The sequence below is a fragment of the Amphiprion ocellaris genome, chromosome 20 (assembly GCF_022539595.1).
Source record: "Amphiprion ocellaris isolate individual 3 ecotype Okinawa chromosome 20, ASM2253959v1, whole genome shotgun sequence".
Taxonomy (NCBI): domain Eukaryota; kingdom Metazoa; phylum Chordata; class Actinopteri; family Pomacentridae; genus Amphiprion; species Amphiprion ocellaris.
The window spans coordinates 942,354-958,120 of record NC_072785.1 but is presented as its reverse complement, the minus strand read 5'-3'; the positions used below and the strand labels follow the sequence as shown (position 1 = coordinate 958,120).

The following is a 15,767-nucleotide window of genomic DNA, read 5'->3' as shown; positions in this document are numbered from 1 at the left end:
GGAGTTCCAGACCTCCTCCCAGCCCTGGTTCACCACACTGCCTGACCCACAGGATTGGTCTACCATGACGACTCCTCCTCCCTCAAGGCCCCAGCAATCACCACTCGAGTATATCTGCAACCAGAACTGCCAGTGTGGGTGGCTGGTATTTGTGACCAGTCTGACCTAGTGCCTCTGAGTATTGTTTTTATTCCTGTGTGGTCTGTCAGTTCCTAGTCACAGAGTGGTGACTGCGGACATTTCGAGCTTCTGATGGCGGCTGCTAATTTGGTCCTTTATCAGTTTGGGCCCTGACTGCAAATACTCTGACTCTCTGAGGTCAGATGTAGCTGGTGAAAGGTGGTCAGTATAATCTATCCTGAATAATACAACAATGATTAAAACATAATTGTACAAACGTTGCACGATTGTCAAACCAGTCACCCACAGTCTTTGCAACAGGCTTCATATGAGCCAAAAGGCTCATCATGATGAAAACAGTTTCACCAGCCACTAGATGGCACTCTTGTAACATATTTGCCTCTAATGGTCCTTGGTACCCAAGTGTTCCATTATTATAATTAGAAATTATTGTGTTTGTACAAAACACACAACGTCCATAATTCGGTTCTGCACCTAATGTTTTATTTATTAAAAAAATACAAAACTTCCAAAAGTTTCAATAGCAAAGCATTGTAAATTTGCAATCCCATCTCTTTTATATCCATTTCAAATGTATGGTTAAACACTGCTTCTGCTTCTTATTAATATTATGAACAGATTTTTCGCATTCTACAAGTTACAAAACATAAAAAGATACAATAAAGAGGAGAAGAGGAGAGGTGCAGTCTGCTTTTTGAGTCCCTGTGTTTTCAGTGTTAAACTTTAAGATTTGTTTTTGGTGGCTCCTGCAGTCTGCTGACTGGGACGAGTTTAAGGATCACATGCTTCACAGGGAGATGAGATGTGTGTTGAGTGTGTGTGTCTACGCAGTCATCCTGTAGCCGCATCAGCACAGCCTATATGGTGAATTGACATGCAGAGTATGATGAGTGCATACAGTATCTCCTGTGAGACTGATTTTTTTTTTAAACGGAAATACTTTTCTTGATCATCATCAACAGAGAAGCATTGATAGAGCAAACAGATGACAAGAAAAAAATAAATATGGTGTTGACATATCTTGAGGATTAACACTTGCGGGGTTCTGTACAGAAGTGGCAATCATGGGAAAGAAATATTAATATAGCAGCCATTTTTGAGGAATTAAATCACCCTTCCAACCACCTCTTTGTGAGTTACTAGCTAGGGATGTGGCTTCAGCTGTTAACAGGGCCATAAAGGGTCAGCAGTTTACAGTAAGCACTATTCATTGCTTGTGCAGTAAGTAGTCTGCTTCTACTCATTCTGACAATATTAAATTAAAAGCACAAGGAACCACCTCTTGGACCACTGCCACAGTTTTAAGGGCTGTGAGTCCCATGTTGATGGGAAACCTATATTGAAGTAGTCTGATTTTTTTAAGCCCAACAATATTCCAATTAAGGAAATACATTTATTATGAATTGCAGTACTCAAGTGCTTGCAGTAATTCCCTGATATTGAAGGCAGGAAAACTGCAGACAGTCATTCAAGTACACAGTTGCCCTGTAACACTGCTTGGAACCCATAGAGACACTCAGAGTGTGATTCAGCCTCATTCCATTGAAGGTCGATCCCCAGCTTCCATACAGAACACAACTGTGTGCAACAACATGTCCCTCTCATTCTCCCATCAAGTAACTGGCCTTGAAAATTTCACGTACATTTGCAAGAAGAAAATGGAGAGCTCTCTCCAGTAATTAAAAGATACAAAATATGAAGAACATTGCTGCATGTTTAAACCACATTGGCCTGGCATGACTTAGTGGCCATGTCCATGCTGCTCACTCGGCCACAGCAGGCTGGCACTTCAAACAGGCAAGACTCCTCTGCAGGAGCTGGCATGCCCTGAGAACAGATCTGCTGCACATGTTGCCTGAAAAACAAAACAAAACAAAAAAAAAGCATATACAAGTTAGATTTACTAAGAACATTAGGTGGACTTAAAATTAGAATTTTCCCTCATGAATCCATGAACCAGCACTTTCAGGTTTTGTTCTGTTCACTCACCAGGCAGAGCGGGACATGACATAGTGAATGTCTGGTCTTTGAAAGCCATTGAAGGTGGAGGAGGCAGCCACGGTGTAGGCACCCATATTCTCAAAAACCAGCCAGTCTCCCACCTGCAGGTCAGGCAAGTTGCATTGCTCCACAATGCGGTCGAGGCCGTCGCATGTTGGACCCCAGATACTGCAGGGATACAGGACCTCATCTAGCTTTGGCTTCTTTTAGTATTAAGAGAAGCGAGGGGGAAAGAAACAAACCATCAGAAAGACATTAGTATTTATTTCACCTTTTACTGACCATGTGCGTTATGAGAAAGTTGGTTGCCATTTTAGTTTTTCCATTTCACTGACCTTATGCAGTGTTGGCAAACAGTGAGCATGATCATAGAGTATGCAGTTGAAGGAGCCATACACTCCATCGTTCACATAGTACATCAGAGTCCTGTCACTGGTCCCTTCATGTTCTTCTGTGAAACAGGGAAAAAAATAAAAAAGCATAAGTCATTACTACTGAGCAATGTTACAGATCTGTTTTCAGAATAAGCAAGGTAATGTTTCCTAATCAAGGTTGTTACCATCAGAGGCCGACTCCTCATCCATGATGACTTTCTTGGCAATGATGTTCACAACCAGTGTGTAAGCAGATGCCACATAGAAGCGTCCCGGCTCAGCAATTATTGTAACACCAGCGTCAGCAGGGAAATACTTATCAAGGGCTGGGTTGATTACAGCTGTAATCTAGAATGAAACAAGGAAAGTGTCCAGAGCTAAGTACTGGACCTAAACACTTCCTTCTGCAGTCATGCTGAACAAAGAGTATACAATGTGGTTTCATTTAATACAAGGTCCAAAGCAGGGATTAATGTATTAAACCTATGACACCTTACTTAGGAGGGAAAAAAGCAGAAGATACCTCTTCAAATTTAAGTTCAGTGTCATCTGAACCAGGGAAACCACCGCCGATATCCAACAGATCCATGTTGAAGCCCAGCTCATCCTAGAGATCACAACATTAAGTTTTAGTTTACTTTGCCGAGTGAAGAAAAACATCAAATCATAGCTACATTTTTATTTCAGCCACAACTCACCCCCATGTCGAAGACACAGCGGGCATCTGCGATAGCCAGGGTGTAGGTCTCAGGATCAGTGCAGCCACTGCCAACATGGAAGCTGACACCGATTACATCCAGCCCCAGTTCCTTCGCCCGCTCCAGAAGACCTCGACAAGCTTTGAGTGGGGCTCCAAACTTCACACTGAGGCGACACACTGCCTTTGAGTCATCTGTGGCAATGCGCAGCACCAGCCTGAACACAAAATAGAAATAATGAAAAAAAAGGACAAAAAAATGTAGAAGGCAAAAATATAAAATAATTAAAAGAAACCCTCAATCATTCCTAACAGATTGCATAAAGTCGTACTTGGCATTTTCATGGCACCGGGCCACTTTCAGGAGTTCCACTTCACTATCAAAAGTCATCATCTGGACCCCATGGGCAGATGCATACTTGATCTGAGAAACTTGCTTGCAGGGGTTGGCATAGATGATTCTGCTTGGATCGACTCCCAGAGACTGCACCAGCTGAATCTCCGTCTAGAGGCAGACAATGCCAGCAGTCAGCAAAATAAAGTGCCAGTTTCAAAATATGAGCTGCCAATGCAATTTCAGCTAATCTTTAAGTGATTTTGTATTGTGTTACTCTGAGAACTATGGAAACATTCCAAAGTGCACCTTGCTTGCACAGTCAAAGCCGGCTCCCAGGGATGCCAATGTCATGACCACAGCCCGGCTGTCGTTGCATTTGACGGCATAGAAAGGAGTAACACGAGGCAGAGCCCTTGCCCAGCGCAGGTGTTTCTTGAGCACATCTCCCAAGTCACAGATATAGAAGGCATCCCTGTCATCCTACAATGGAGTGTAGGAAGAAAAAACACAAAACACATATGCATTACATAAAAATCTATCTTGTAAATAAAGCCGAATCTGTTGTAGTCTACATTATAGACTGCAACAATAACATTCCATTATCTATGTAATACTAGCATAACTGCATTTCTAACAGTGTCTATTATTTAAAGCATTTTAAAGTCTAATGAAGGAAAAAGAAAAAAAAAAAAAAATCAGACAGTGCAGAACCATGAAACCTGACCAAGAGTGTAGGATTTCACTGTAACAGTATGCTTACAGTCCCATCCTGTTGACATTTATCACCTAACAAATGAGAACATCTGTGTATCCCTCAAACAATGCCAGCACAGGATGCTTACCGTCATGGATGACTCATTGATCTTCTGCTCAACAATATCCCAAGCAGAGAAACCCTCCTCAAGGAAAGAGAATTCAAACTCAGTGGGCATGTCAGTGTTCATGGTCGCAAGAAGTCCTTTGGATTGGTCACTAGCAAACTGGAAGAGAAAGAGAGGAAGGCTTGAGTAAGTGAAAGAACACGTTTGTTACAGTATTTCCTGTAGTGTCATATAAAGATGACTAAGCGGTATGGAATCAGGCAACACAGTGAGTCACTTACTTGGATATGAAAGAGATGGAATCTGGAGTAGCTGTTACTCAGGTGCAGAGAAGCCAAGGAGGCTCACCAGTGAAGTTAAACCCCTTTAAATAAGACTCAAGGCCGGGGCCTGCTGAGTAGCCAGTGTGTGATTTGTCAAAATGCAGATTCTGTAGACAAAAGAAGTCAAGTATTTTAACATAAATAAGGCATTTTCTCCCAGATAAACAGATCAGGAAAAAAATCGCCGCTATATAGACTACTTTAGTAAATCGAAAACTAGAAATACGTATACTCTACTCAAATTCGGGATATTACGTTTAAAATGCAACAAAAAGTTACGTATTGTTCTAAACTCTACGTTAAACAGTCGAGGCTTAACGTACGCCCAAAACATACAGATATCAATCGTCATTTATCCGCAGTTGTCTGGTCTGATCTTTAAGAGCGCTCCATTTCCTAACTGTCATGACAATTTGACACCAGCTGCACAGGAAAAAAGTGATTCAAAGACCAGGCGGTTAAGCCCCGCCCAGTCAAGATTTAATCCAATTACAATGAGGATCCGCCTTTAACTTTAAAGGCTGGTAAGAAAACGAACCAATCAGAGGCTAACGAATAACGCCAACGTCAGTTTACCGGTTCCGCTTCGAGCTCTCAATGCCATGAGGCAATTTAGCATGTTGACTTACAGTTAACACGATATATTAAAATGAACACGCTTAGTTTAAAAACCTGTTCTGCGCCACGTCAGCACAACCAGGTCTATGAATCCTAATAAAACTACCGTCACCGGACAACGTTGCCAACTTGCCGGTTAGTTAGCGAGGTTAAGACATATAAGATAGTAATAGCAGGCTAACGAACCGGTTGTCTTACCGGCCACGTAGTGATTGATGTTCGGTAACACCCTAGAGTTATTCAGTTTTAAATTAAAATAACTATGAAACAGCAAGATGGCCTACCCAAGAAAGTCTCACTTTCTTTGTTCTTTTAAAAGCCGCCATAACTGAACCACCCGGCTAGCTTAAAGCGTTTAGGCTAAAGTATGACGTATGTCGTAATAAGTCGTCGAAAAGTCTTCACGTACCTTAAAAAGCATTTACACAGACTTTGTCCATTAGACCCGAAAGCTGGGATTAAAAAAAATAAGCAGTTCCCTTTCACAGTGAAGTCCGCTGCTGGAACTGTAGTTCCTCTACCACGGCTGGGACTGGAGTGGAAGCCGGTAAAGCAGCTACACGGTATTTATGGCGCGCCGGTTACTACGGCAACGCAGCCAGCTGAAACCGGCCTCCCATCCACGTAGGAACCGGTTTAGTCTTGTCCCCATCCACATGGTGGGAAAGACAGACAAGGACCGCTACAGACACAACACACAAGGCTACAAAAGTTCAAACCATCCTCCCAGCTACGTTGGGCCTAAGACTGGGCTTTACATCGTGGTGTTGACATATTAGACACCGGTTAACTAGCACTCAGAGGTCTGCCAGCCCAGGCTGGACGTGTAGTGTTAAAACTTGAAAAGGTAACATCTTTTGATGTGAAAAAACAGCGACTGTCGATGTGAATCTTTGATGAGTCACAGATGTGATTTTGAACATTCAGTAAATGCTGACTATTTGCTTTCTCCCCATAATTCTACGAAGAACATGAATTTACCCAGAGGCATGACTGTCTGGATTAACTGCGTTACTTGCCAGACTGTAGAAAATTTGAGAACCACTTCATGGGTCAGAATTGGAGGAAATTTGGGCTTCAAAATTTTTGAAAAACAGAACTTCTCTTTTACAATTTTCTGCTGTATATTCATCAATAATAGGTAATAAATTATCAAAGGCTTGATTGGCTCGGCTTACACATCAATAGTACCATTTTATTGCATGTTTTGTTATTTGCTAACCCTACTCTAATCACAGTAACAGGGTTACTAATCCATGCTAATGTTAGGTTTTTCTCAGCAGTAGAAGCTAGATATTTAGCTGCTGTTACTGCTGACCAAGAGGACAAACTGACTGATGGAAAACAGTCCAAAGAATTAGTCTGATCCTGATAATATGAGGTAGAGTGAGACATTCAATCAAGGCTGACAATGTTATGAAAATATGAAAAATAGATAAGTGGACATAGCTTTGCTCTACTCATTCTTTAGGAAAACTGTTTGATGATGCTAATTCCAGCGTGATTCACTGTTTTCTTCTTCAACCATGATAAAAAGGTTGTGATAACAGGTTATGCTAACCCTTCCATGCAAAATAATAATTATATAAAATATTATGTTGATTTAAAAAAATGGTCCCACAATGACAAGAGGCATCAATGAAAAAAAATGTCAAAAAAGGAGATTTAAATTTCATTTAACTGTTTTATTTGAGATTCAATTTGGTTATCGGGGGACAAGCGAAAAATGGAATTTTAGGGGGGAACTCCAGACTTATTTGGTATTTAAAATACTTTCTTAACATTCTTTTCTCTTAGTTTTTTTTTTAGATTTGATCTCAGGACAAGTAAATTTACACAACTGCATATTTTAGTATTTTGAACATGGACTATTTGAAATTTCATGGGTGGGACATAAAAGGTCCTCCAATTCTGGAATGACCCTCATACCAAACACTGAGAGCAGAACTGTTGTCTTAATTGATCATAGGATTAATTTACAAGCAAACATTTCCTGGTCCCATGTCTTTCGATGTAAGGATTTGCTATTTCTCTTTGTCTGACATAGGAAAAAGAATAGGACTGTTCAGATCAGCACCCGTCACAACAACCCTTTTCATTCTATTATGTGACTCTATCATGATGATCATCGGTGCAGGTTCAGCATGGCCAGTTGTGATGGATGAAACCTGCACCGTATTTGTGTTAATCACTGGCAGACTGCAGCCGTCTGTTGTGTCTGATTGACAGCACGTCTGCTGGGATGTGGCTTGGCTTGACAGCAGCCTGCAGTGTCGCTCTGACTTTCTGACCTGCCTGATGAGGTTAAAGGAGATCACAGGAGGACTCTGACATGGGAAGGTGTCAACATGGCCACATATGTCACAACAGCTCTGTAAAAGTTTGTAGATCTATATGATTAACAGACACTACCGTTCAAAAGTTTGGGGTCACTTAGAAATGTCCTTATATTTGAAAGAGGGCTCCGATTAACAATTTGTAAAAAACCTTAATTACATTAATCATTGGTAAGTCGCATTAATCTGACCTGCTCACTGTAGTTATAGTGGTAGTTATAGTGAAATGTGCCTGTGAGCCGCTCTGATTTTGAATACATTTTGCAGTAAAACACTTTTTGACCCAGACCCCAGACATTTCCCCTCACCGCACAGTCCAATCAGTCCAAAGGTTGCTTTCACCGACATTTGGTTTGCAAGCAGACATTACCAAATGGAGGAAAATGAAGAATTTGGTTAGTGTGACCCAACAGTACATGTGGAAATGTTGCACAGGCATCAGTTCCAGTCTACTAAAAGGAAGCTTTAGGGCTTCATGAAGACCACATATCTGTGGGCTCAACTTAATATCTTTTCCAGGTCTTGAGGCCACAATCAAGATGGCATTCTACTCTTTGCACAACAGGGTTTCCATTCAAATCTTCTGATGGACTGGTAAGTGAAGTCATTTTTTCCAAGCAGTTTAATTATCAAAAACTAAAAAGCACAGCCCTTTTTGAGTCGGTCAAAATGTTAAAAATGAGGTTCAGCGGCAAACTTGACTGATGACATAATCTGCAATCATTTTCATATGCAGTTTCCCCTATAGTCCTGCCCTGAATCTGAACTTGCAGCAGGCAGGCCTCGCCTCCTGTGCAGACCCATGCCTGTCAGGCAGGATGTGGGCCCACACTTGGGGGCTTATTCATTTTTAGCAGATGTTTATCCACTTGGTCAAAATCACAAGGTCAAAAATCAGTAGAACAAATGATATAGGAAAATGCCCCCGTTCACTTCAGCCATTTTCTTTTTGTTTCAGCTTCTTCTACCAAATGTCTTATGTTTCTTACCCTCTCCTTCAGCCCTCTCCTTCTTTCCCTCTTGTAATATTCATCTCTCACTCTGTGTGGAGTTTCTGTTTTAGTTACTGTGCACCATTGTGGCCTAACCCCCACATTTACAAGGACTTACCGAAGACAAGGATGATGATTGTTACTGGCCACCCACAAGATACTGTGCAGTGTTAGAGGCCTTGGAGACTGTGTATTGCTGCATCTGGCTTTGTTACTCTCTTGACTTCTTTGTTTGCAAATAGTTGCACAATCAAATGCCACACCACTTTCACTGTTTCATCCACTAATGTTCCAGTATTATCCAGCTCAAATGGCATAACGTCTTGTCTTGACAATAACTGGTACTTTAGATGCTCATTTGTACTAACTGAAGATAATTTGCTTTGTATGAAATGTCTTTAGTCAGTATCTACAGTATTTTTTCTGTTCAGACATGCTTGCTGCACCTTCAATAAAAGTGTATGAATGTACAAAATTCTGTTCTGTACTAAGTGAATTGGTAGGGATGATTGAGGAGACTTCTCAGCAGGACAGGTCAATCCTATTAAAAAGAGAAAGAAAGTTTCAGAGATCAACAACACATGAGCATTGAAAAGCACTTACTAATCGTAGTTAATGATTTTTTAAAAAGTATTGGCACAGTATATCATGGCAGATTACTTTTCCGAATTACAGGCAAATCACTTTAGAGGCACAGTTCAAAAATTGTAGCTATTTGACAAGCAGAGGATACAGCTCTATGTTGTTCTGAAGATGATATCAAATTGTATTGAAAATAAAACAAATAAATGTCAAATTTTGGTTTCATGTAAAAAATAATTACATTTAAGTAAAAACCAAAGGAGGATCAAGTCATATTATGGAGTTGAAATGGTATTAGCAATCAAACTTTTGTATGTTCATATATATATATATATATAAATTCTCTAAAGTGTCATTTCAAATGTTCATTGGCTATTATTACATTCCAAAAAATGCACACACCAAATACTTGATATAAACTTCAACGTAGCGTGTCCGCTTGTCTGTCACATATTCACATTTTTTTAATGCTTGTGATAATTTATAAATCACAGAGTTCAGCACAGATTTCATGTTCATTTCATGAAAACTGGATACCAGATTTAAAGATATTTTCTAATCAACTAAACCTAAAATTGCTCACCTTGCACATGCTCAGTGTTACATTTTCCTTTGCTGGGCCCTCCCCGCCCCCTCTTTTCCTGTAGATTTTAACATAAATACACTTTTGTAGCTGCTGAAGATATTTACCACATATGAATTCTCAAAGAATAAAAAAAACACAATAGAAAGTATGAACTAAAAACATATCTGCATGACCCCTGGTGACTGGTTGCAGTAGAAGTCCTACGCCCCTTCCATATTAGTGGATGGTACATGAGTCCAACCAAAGAAAATCTAAGGAAACCTCAAAAAAATTATTTCCAAATATCTCTTCTGTCAAATTACTCACATCTTATCAAGTTGACATTTGTTCACATGTTCTTTTTGTAGACAGGATTTATTTCGTAATTTGACAGATTTAAGTAGAACTGCTGGCCTTATTTGGGAACTGTACATAAGAATGTAGGAGGACTGTTCCTTTCCCCCACCATAATATTTATGGTCTATTCATTCATTCTTCATCTTTAAATAGTCTGTGGGCACATGCCACTAAATTGTGGGTTATTGAATGGAAAAATATTTTTCCCTAAGCAGACAGATTCATCTGATTGCTGAAGAGATATAACGCAGTTTTTCACGGTAAAAATCATCTTGTGACTTCCTGAATTTATCTTGCAATCTCAACCCAGGTTTTGTTAACTAATTATGAAATTCAGTAGAAACACTATTTGTGGGAGTCCCAGATTGGTTCTCCTTCATGCAGTGTTTAGGTGGAACATCGTGTTTTAAATGCTTGTATTTACTGAGCCATGACAGGGCTTCATAGGCATCTGTTAAGTTATCATGTGACAAATACTGCTTTTAAACACTGATAATGATTTCACTTTGTGCAAACAACAGCAACTGATTGATTCATGCATGCAAACGGGTTCTTTCACTGAAACAGCTAGGCAGACTTGGTGTCAGGGGTCATGGGTTGTAGGCGTTGAGACTCCATAAGAGGTTAACAGGCAAAATCCATGAAGGCTTGACCTCATTACTTACAATTTCTGGCTGGCCTAGACACATACTTACGAGACCGGAAATCTTAGTGTTTCTCTGCATGGCTTTAGGTCCATCTGAGCAGATGGTAACTGTGGAATTTCTTTACCGTTTTGACTGCAGTTCAAATTAGACAGAGTGACTGAACACAGATAGCTTAATCAACTTAAAGCCCTGATGACGCCACAGACTCCAACCTGACAGCTGGGTAGAGTTAAAACCATTGCTTCGTGACTAAACTAGAGTAAGCACATGGTTGCACATTGTATTGCAATCCCTGAATTCAGATATAAAACGAAGGCAGTTTTTTTGCATCACTGCAGGTTGATATTAAAGGAGAAGGAGATGCAACACATCAAACACGACTGAGACCATTATGTGTGACAAAGACATTCCAAGAAAAGAGTAGAAGTAAATGTCACAATATGTGTTTTCATAAAATCCACAGACAGTGGGTAAGTTGTAATTTGGGTTTGGCTGTAGGGTCAGACATGTTACCACAATAACTTCAGAAAAAGTCAATTAAAGGTTTGTCCTTGTGGCTGTCTGCTGACTGGGGTCATCCATGGTGGCTTCATTCACAAGGCTGATGTCATACTACTCCTGCCTTCACGACAACTTGAGTGATCTACTTTTAGATACATGCCCTCAGTCTCTGTACCACACATGTAGAGGAATTGAAGAGTTCTTTGAAGTACAACATTTGACAGTAAACCATGTAGCCACAAGTAGCCATTTTCAGTTAATGTTGATACTAAAGTGTGACCTTCAATATCCCACGCAGGAGAGTGTTACAAAGTTAGCAAATGACTCAGGCAGGAATTACACTGCAATAACTAGTGGTAAGGTTGAAGTCCAAAAGCAAAACAATGTGTTGACTGAAGTGAGGGTTCATTTTTATTGGGTATTAATTTTTAATTTGCAAGAGGAAGAATGTGTAAGATTGTGAAAGAATCCTTGTCTTCAGAAGGAGTTTCAGCCTGAGAAAACCACAAGCTTTTCTTTGTTAAGCACTCATTTAAACAGTGAAAAGGTTCAACCAAGTAGGCTAAACTATATCTGTATGCCTTTTTTTAGCCTCCTGAAAAACAATTACATTGAACTTTGAGTATTTCAGCTTTGTTAGATAAAGTAAGTCTATCTGGTGGAGGAAAAAATAAATCATGTCAATGTTTTCATAAAAGAAAACCTTTTTATCGTCTTTTCTGTCTGCATCAGGACCAAATTTTGGAACCAGAAATGTTTAATTACAATAAAATTGAGTGTTAAATATAGTTAGCTTAGCATTAAGCATATGAAACTTTTTATCATGAGGTCACAATTATTATGATCTTCACTTTTCCAAAACTATCTAAAACATATGCTGCATTCACAATTTCACAATCTACTCCATTTTATTTTTTGGATCGTGATTATGAGGAACAATGCTGATATCATCCTCTTTAAACACTCAAACAGTCTTTGAGTGTTTACAGGTCTGAAAATAATATATTGGCAAGTACAAATTATGTTTAAAAAAACCCTAAATACCATAAACATTTTAGATAATTTACCCCTAAATTTAGTCCTTGAAATGTGACAAAATCTCAAATTGAGCAGGTAATGTGAAGTGTAAAAATCAACTTGTTTTTAAGCTCATGTATCTACCATAGGAACTTTGGGCATTGGACAGGGGTCATCATGGACACTGACTAAACTGCACAGATGCTCTGACCCAGTTGTCATAGTTAGGCTTCATCAAAGTTGCTTACATTGACCATTTTTGTTGCTTTCAACACATCCATTTCAAAAAGTGACTGTTCACTTCCCGCCTAATATATCCCATCCACTGAAATGTGCCACTGGAAGGAGGCAATCAATGTTATTCATTTCACAATTTTCAGTGGTATTAATGTTGTGGTTGATCAGTGTGTGTGAGCTGCTCATTGTTAAACTGTCATGGTGACATTAAAGCGCCGTTGTGCCTTCTATATTGTGTATCTTTAATCTGAAGATCACACTAAATTACCTTCTACTGTTGGAGATCCTTGTACATTCTGGCTGCATTTGCAAAGTCACAGAGCAGAGATAACGCAATATTAAGGACACCATCCATCCATTATCTATACACCGTTTAATCCTCATTAGGGTCGCGGGGGTGCTGGAGTCTATCCCAGCTGACTTTTAGAATTATCAATTAACCTCAGCATGTCTTTGGACTGTGTGAGGAAGCTGGTGAGAACTCACACGTGCACAGGGAGAACATGCAACCTCCACAAAGAAAGATCCCAGGCCCAGGCTGGAACATGAAGTGGAGATCTTCCAGCTGTGAGATGACACCGCTAACCACTGAGCAACCGTCCACCCCAATTAAAGACTTCTTACAGTGAAAATAAATTTTTTTTTTCTCCTTCGTTGACATTATCATGGCATTTTTAGCTGCTGAAAGACATATGAGTGAAAGATTCAGACAACGCAACAGCTTGTCCACTTTGAAATAGCAGTGTACTGATGTCTAAAAAAACACATTCAGACAGCCAGGGTTTCATGAGTAACAAACCTGATGAATAAATCCTGTCAGCTAGCAGGGTGAGGCTTTCTCTTTCAGCAAAGAAGTGGAGAAGAACTTCTGCCTTGGGTTGCAAAGTTTCAAAAGAAAAAAATTGTGGGCCTTTATTCAGCATTTCCAACATGTTGTGAGGTGTTTGATAATGTAGTTAAGCCAAATGCACATTATCTATTACCATTACATTACTAATGTAATGGTAATAGATGTCCAGTCTATTGCCATTAATAATGTCTTCAGAATCTGTTTCCTGTCTGACCATCTTATCCATCCATTATCTGTACTGCTTAATCCTTATTAGGGTCCCAGCTGACTTAGGGTGAAGGCAGGGGACACCTGGACAGGTCACCAGTCTATCACAGGGCTACACATAGAGACAAACAATCACAGCTATAGACAATACACAGTTACCAATTAACCTCAGTGTGTTTTTGGACTTTGTGAGGAAGCCAGAGAACCCAGAGAAAACCCACACATACACAGGGAGAACATGCAAACTCCATGCAGAAAGATCCTGTGACGGTGGGATGCGAACCAGGGATCGTCTAGCTGCAAGGCGAAAGTGCTAACCACCAAGCCACTCTGCAGCCCTGTTTGAACATGCATCACTGAATTACTTCAATATTACAACTTGCCATCGTGTAGTGCAGGGTCATTATACAGTGTTTGCACAGACTTGTCGGTGAGCTGGTGTGCTTGAGATGCAGAGAGTGGTGGAGGAGTGGGTGGAGAGAGAGGAAATGTTTTTCATCATCATAGATTTACGCATACCAGAATAGACAAAGGTGTAGAACTTCATCTAAACCATCTTAAGGCAACGGATTATTTTCAAGGAAAAATTATAATATGTAACTTTGATACATGAGTGAGTTCTTAGAGGTGTAAGTCAATGAGGGGCGAGAGCTATTATCTGACTCAAGGAGATTGCGCCTTTTAATATGTCTGTCCACTCACACCTTCAGCATCTCTGGTCATCTCAAAGGTCATGAAAAGAATCCTCGACTGAAGTAAGGCTGAGCTGAAGGGTAGATGCAGATGCCCTCAGTCTTCAGAGTAAGAGCAGTAAGATCAGTGTTTCCTAATAACTAATGCACTAAAAATATCAAACGATAACATTCAATTGAAAGGAAGTATTACAGCTAAATCTAGAAAAAACTGAGCTATATGACAAGATTCTTATAATGAAATTAGGCTTTGACCATGCCGCTGCCCCACTTGTTCCTAAAGTGATTAGAGGAGAGTTGTTTAATCTGGCTCTCTGCTGACTCATCAGCTCTTCTTTCAAGGTTGAGTTGCTCAGAGTTTGTTCACTCAGCAATGTGGAGACCAAGGCTCAGAAAAAAAGAAAAAGGAAAAAAAGTGATCGTATTTTGACTGGAACATCTTTTGTGCCTTCCTGGGTAGGCCTGAAGCTTGGTGAATAGGCTGCATCAGCACATTTTACCCCTTTGATCCTTTTGCAGGAAAATGGGACAGACTGAGAAGGCTCAAAGCTTGAAACTTTAGGTGTCATGGTTCCACTGTTTGCTTTGTGAACAAAAGTGCAAAATTACAGCACCTTGGCATTCATTCCTTAAAAAAAAAAGTGGAGATCAGGTTATTTGCTTCATTAATATGTCCATGTGTTTAATATGTTGGTAGACATATCATGTGTGAAGACGCCATGGCTGAGTATTTCTGCCAGAAAGCTGCAGTGTACCAATGACAGATTTACATTTGTGGGGCTTTGTATGTAAAAAGCCAAAAGAACCAATTGTGTCAATTATGTGATGGGGAGGCTTCCTTTATAATTATCCTCCTTCAGAATAAATTGTCAGTTTAAAGAAGTATCTCTGGATTACTACAATATTACAACTTGCCATTGTGTAGTGTACAACAGTTTAATCGTGCTTGTGAAGAGTCTTAGTTGAGCTGGTGTGCTGAGCTGCACTGAGTGGAGATCAAGGCAGGAGATAGACTTCATAGATCTACACTATCTCTAGGAAACAACAGTCTAGAGGTACATCTAAACCATTTCAAGGAAGGAAAGGACTATTTTCATGCAAAAAAAAAATTGTAAATGATATGAGTTTATATTTAGACTGGGTTGAGGGTCTAATCAGTGACTGGAAAGTGATTTGACAACTGTAAAAGAAAAGCTGCTGCATGTAAAATCAATGTTCAAGTGCTTAATTACCTCACAGAAGTTGTTATTGCTGATGTTGAAAAAAATTCTGAAACATGACTTGGTGTTTTGCCATCAGGCTGACTGCCATTGATGAGAATGAGCCAATGTTTTAATACAGGCCTTGATAAATTCCACATATTCCACATTAAAAAAAAAAAATCACATCACAAAGCCTGCATTCCTGTGTTTAGCTTCAACTCAGTTTGTTTCTTTCTTCTTTGTACCAGCTTTGGTTGACCCACTTCCGGT

At 39.8% G+C, this 15,767-nt stretch overlaps 1 protein-coding gene across 3 annotated transcripts; it reads right to left on the bottom strand.

Annotated features, from left to right (window-relative positions):
- Positions 1–602: 602 nt before the first annotated feature.
- Positions 603–5,880, bottom strand: odc1 (ornithine decarboxylase 1). Of its 3 annotated transcripts, none has more exons than XM_023274288.3 (11): positions 5,722–5,880; positions 4,653–4,801; positions 4,393–4,530; positions 3,857–4,030; positions 3,546–3,718; positions 3,215–3,431; positions 3,040–3,123; positions 2,702–2,864; positions 2,478–2,593; positions 2,131–2,345; positions 603–1,996 (listed from the first exon to the last, which is right to left on the bottom strand). In XM_023274288.3, exons 3-11 carry the CDS (start codon positions 4,492–4,494, stop codon positions 1,858–1,860), a joined length of 1,383 nt encoding a protein of 460 aa, XP_023130056.1. In that variant the 5' UTR covers positions 4,495–4,530; positions 4,653–4,801; positions 5,722–5,880; the 3' UTR covers positions 603–1,857. The 3 variants fall into 3 exon arrangements, with proteins under 3 accessions (XP_023130056.1, XP_023130066.1, XP_035805766.1); XM_023274298.3 differs by having other exon boundaries at positions 2,478–2,590; XM_035949873.2 differs by lacking the exon at positions 5,722–5,880 and adding an exon at positions 5,031–5,104.
- Between the last annotated feature and the right edge of the window lie 9,887 nt (positions 5,881–15,767).